The 4,297-nt window shown below is 43.1% G+C and overlaps 1 protein-coding gene across 1 annotated transcript; it reads left to right on the top strand.

Moving 5' to 3' along the window:
• Positions 1-860: 860 nt before the first annotated feature.
• Positions 861-2,439, top strand: LOC129500445 (synaptophysin-like protein 1). Its single transcript, XM_055310895.1, has one exon. It carries the CDS (start codon positions 931-933, stop codon positions 1,654-1,656), a length of 726 nt encoding a protein of 241 aa, XP_055166870.1. The 5' UTR covers positions 861-930; the 3' UTR covers positions 1,657-2,439.
• The last annotated feature ends 1,858 nt before the right edge of the window (positions 2,440-4,297 follow it).

The following is a 4,297-nucleotide window of genomic DNA, read 5'->3' on the forward strand; positions in this document are numbered from 1 at the left end:
GGGCCTCTCCCCTCCCGCGTCCACGCACATTTTCCCAGTTGACGCCGAAGCTGTTCCCCTAAACCTGTGTAATAAGCACGAACAGACTCCCCTCCTCTTCTGGGTTCCCATGGCCAGAATCCTTAACTAATCCTCTCCCCACAGAGTAGGCCCAGTTTCTCAAGCTGTTGTTTCAGCTGCTCGCTTCAACACCTGCTCTTGATTTGCTGAACGAAGCCACCCCAACAGGCCGCGTGGTCACGCTGCACCCGGCCCGCAGGGTCCTCCCGGCCCCAAACATGTCCCCATCTGGCTGCGGCACCTCGCCCCTCTCCTGCCCCTGCCTGCCCACCCTGGACTTACCTCCTGGGCTCCAGCCCCAGCCCCAGGGCCTTGCATCACCCATGACTTGCTCTCAGCTGCAAATCCTTGACCTCCCATCCCCAGGCTCCTTCGGTTATTCAACACAGTAGTAGCGTGTTGAAGACTCTCCTGTTTGGGGAAAGAAAAGAATAATCTTCCCTTTATTCCTGTCTTTCTCCAACTTTTTTTTTTTTAAGATTTTATTTATATATTAATGAGAGACACACGAGAGGGCAGAGACACAGGCAGAGGGAGAAGCAGGCTCCATGCAGGGAGCCCGAGGCGGGACTCGATCCCTGGTCTCCAGGATCACGCCCTAGGCTGAAGGCGGCGCTAAACCGCTGAGCCACCCGGGCTGCCCTCTCTCCAACTTCTTGAAGCAAAGTCCACACTTTTCCTTGATACTTGAAGATCAAGGAACTGCTCCAACTCCCCCAACACACAATTTATGTTTTTCCCGGGAACCTCAGAGTGTGACCTTATTTGAAAATAGGGTTTTGGCTTGGTCGTGGCCCGGCTGCTCGGCGTCGTCGGCCCCGTCCTCGTCCGCCCCGCAGCCCTGACTCTGTCTCCCTCCTTCCTCAGAGGATGTCCTCCTTCCAGCTCAACGTCAGCCCGCTCAAGGAGCCGCTCGGCTTCATCAAGGTCCTCGAGTGGATTGCTTCTATCTTTGCTTTTGCCACCTGTGGAGGTTTTAAGGGCAAAACAGAAATTCAAGTGACTTGCCCTCCTTCACTTACTGAAAATAAAACAATTACAGCTGCTTTTGCTTATCCATTCAGGCTGAATGAAGCATCATTTCTAGCACATCCAGATGTAAACGTGTGTGATGTAAATTGGAAAAACTGTGTCCTTATCGGAGATTACTCTTCTTCCGCACAATTCTATGTCACTTTTGCAGTCTTTGTCTTCCTGTACTGCATCGCTGCTCTTTTGCTCTATGTTGGTTATATGAGCCTGTATCGGGATAGTCGAAAACTTCCCATGATTGACTTTGTTGTTACTCTTGTTGCTGCTTTTCTGTGGTTGGTGAGCACTTCAGCCTGGGCTAAAGCTCTTACAGATATTAAAATAGCTACTGGTCATGGTATTGTCAAGGAACGTCAGCCTTGTAATCATCAAGGAGTGATGTGTTATTTTGGCTCCGTGACTAGTATGGGATCCCTAAATGTATCTGTGATCTTTGGCTTTCTGAATATGATACTTTGGGGAGGAAATGCATGGTTTGTGTACAAGGAGACCAGTTTACACAGTCCATCAAATACTTCTGCTTCCCACGGCCAAGTAGGTATTCCACCTCCTTCTGGAATATAATTATAAAGGGAGAAATACACTGTATGAAATATGTGACTATTCTATGACCTGTTGCCAACATCTTGAGAAGCATTATTTGTTTCTAATAAAAGTAATGGCTTTTTCAATAAATTGGTGGGTTTAAAATTTTGCTGCTTTTTTATATAAAGCCTGTGCCTTTCCTAGAAATTTAAGATGTAAGTGTATTCTCACATGTAAATTTGAAAATTCAGGGGTCTATTATGAGATGATACACATTTTTAAATGACTGGTTATTTCTTTACTAAGTTGTTTGCCTTCCAAAGTGTTTACACCTGAAGCCTTAACATATATCTTCACTCAGAAAAGAGTTACATTTTCATATAATAATAGGAAGAAAATCTCTATTTGGAATATACACTACTGTAAGTTTGTACAGATCATATACCTAAGACCTGTCTTTGTTTAAGAAAGCCTTGATTACATAAATCATATTTAGGAAAACATATTTAGTTCAGAATTTGTATCTGAACATTGTTTATATGTTATGAAAAAATGTTAATTGCAAAGACTGGTTGTATGTTTTATTTCTGTTTTTCTAAGTGATCTACAGTACTTAATAGGTGTGCTAAAATTGTTTTGGGAACGGGGTTTGGAAATTTCTAATAGATGTATAGTTAATATAGTGATTCTGTCGCATGAGGTGTAAGCTTCCATTATGCTGGTTGTTTAACAGACTTGCTGTATAAGTAGAAAGAACTTGGTTCAACTAGATATTTTGATATGTACGGGCATTACTCTTAGTGGTATTGTTTGTTGTCCTTTGTTGCTCATCCTATGTAAGTGCAGGCTGAGACCTAGTCTCCTTGCAAGTGGAATAAAATAAGCCACCTGTTTTTGCAAACCCTTTCATAGGGTTAAAAAAATTAAGATTGCCTTTTACTTTGGAAACATTTAACATTTAGATTCAATGAAGTTGCTATTTTGAGTGTAGTACTGATATTGTGAAAATAAATGGAATTTGGATTTCATGTTTCTTGATGTTCATTCTTATTTCACAAAATGGATGATTAAGGAATTATGCATCATAAACAGGAATTTAAGTGAGCTATATTATGGGTGCACTGTCTTTACACACACTTTGGGGTATATTCTGAATACAGGGACTACTCATATTTTGCTTCCTAATCTTTTTGTTGTACAGGGCCAGATTTCTTGTTCTTAACACGTGATTGTTTATATGTGAAGCACATCTTGCTGTTGCCTTATTTTTTGTTGCTTTTGTTCATGACAAGAATTGTCAATATGAGAATGTATATCTTTTGTGCAACAAACTTAATAAAGAAGTTAAAAGAAAAAAAAAGAAAATAGGGTTTTGCAGATATAATTAGTTAAGTTAGTAAATTAATGAAGACACTGGTCCAACGTGACCAGTGTTTTTTTTTTTTTAAGATTTGATTTATTTATTCATGAGAGACACAGAGAGAGAGGCAGAGACATAGGCAGAGAAGGAGGCTCCCCGTGGGAAGCCCGGTGCAGGACTCCATCCCACGACCCCCGGGATCATGCTCTGAGGTGAAGGCAGACGCTCCACCACTGAGCCACCCAGGCATCCCAGACCAGTGTCTCCTTCCTTCCTTCCTTCCTTCCTTCTTCCTTCCTTCCTTCCTTCCTTCTTCCTTCTTTCTTTCTTTCTTTCTTTCTTTCTTTCTTTTCTTTCTTCTTTCTTTCTTTCTTTTCTTTCTTTCTTTCTCTTTCTTTCTTCTTTCTTCTCTTTCTTCTTCCTTTCTTCTTTTTCCTCTTCTCTTTCTTTCTCTTTTCTTTCTCTTTCTTCCTTTCTTCTTTTTCCTTTCTTTCCTTCTTTCTTCCTTTTTTTTACATTTTTTAAAATTTAAATTCAATTTGCCAACATATAGTATAACACCCAGTGCTCATCCTGTCAAGTGCCCTCCTCAGTGCCTGTCACCCAGTCACCCTATCCCCGCACCCCCCTCCCCTTCCACAACCCTTTGTTTCCCAGAGTTAGGGGTCTCTCCTGGTTTGTCTCCTTCTCTAATTGTTCCCCACTCAGACCAGTGTCTTTCTAAGAAGAGGCCAGGAGTCGCACACAGCACTCAGGGAGAATGTCTCATGACGATGAAGGCATAGATTGGGGCATGGTGTCCACAAGCCAAGGAACCCCAAGGATTGCTGGCAGCACCAGAAACTAAAACAAAGGCATGGAATAGACCTTTCTTAGAGCATTAAGAGGCCCTTTGGGCACCTTGACTTCAGACTTCTAGCCTCCAGGACTCAGAGAGAGGAAATGGCTTTGGTTTTAAGCCACATGGCTTGAGGTGCTTTGTGGTGGCAGCCCCAGGAAACTGAGATACCCTATAGGTCACCCTTATCTTCCTCTGGCTCTGAGTCTTCTGCATGTGACCTGCTAGTGCCAAATCCAGTGAACAGACTTCAAGACTTGGCTCCTGGGGACGCCTGGGTGGCTCCATGGTTGGGCATCTGCCTTTGGCTCAGGTTGTGATCCCGGGGTCCTGGGATCCAGTCCCGTATCGGGCTCCCCGCAGGTAGCCTGCTTCTCCCTCTGCCTGTGTCTCTGCCTCTCTCTGTGTGCCTCTCATGAATAAATAAATAAAATCTTAAAAAAATATAAAAATAATAAACCTGTAAACCACCATGGAAGTGA

This window comes from Nyctereutes procyonoides, unplaced genomic scaffold (genome assembly GCF_905146905.1).
Source record: "Nyctereutes procyonoides isolate TBG_1078 unplaced genomic scaffold, NYPRO_anot_genome, whole genome shotgun sequence".
Lineage (NCBI taxonomy): Eukaryota > Metazoa > Chordata > Mammalia > Carnivora > Canidae > Nyctereutes > Nyctereutes procyonoides.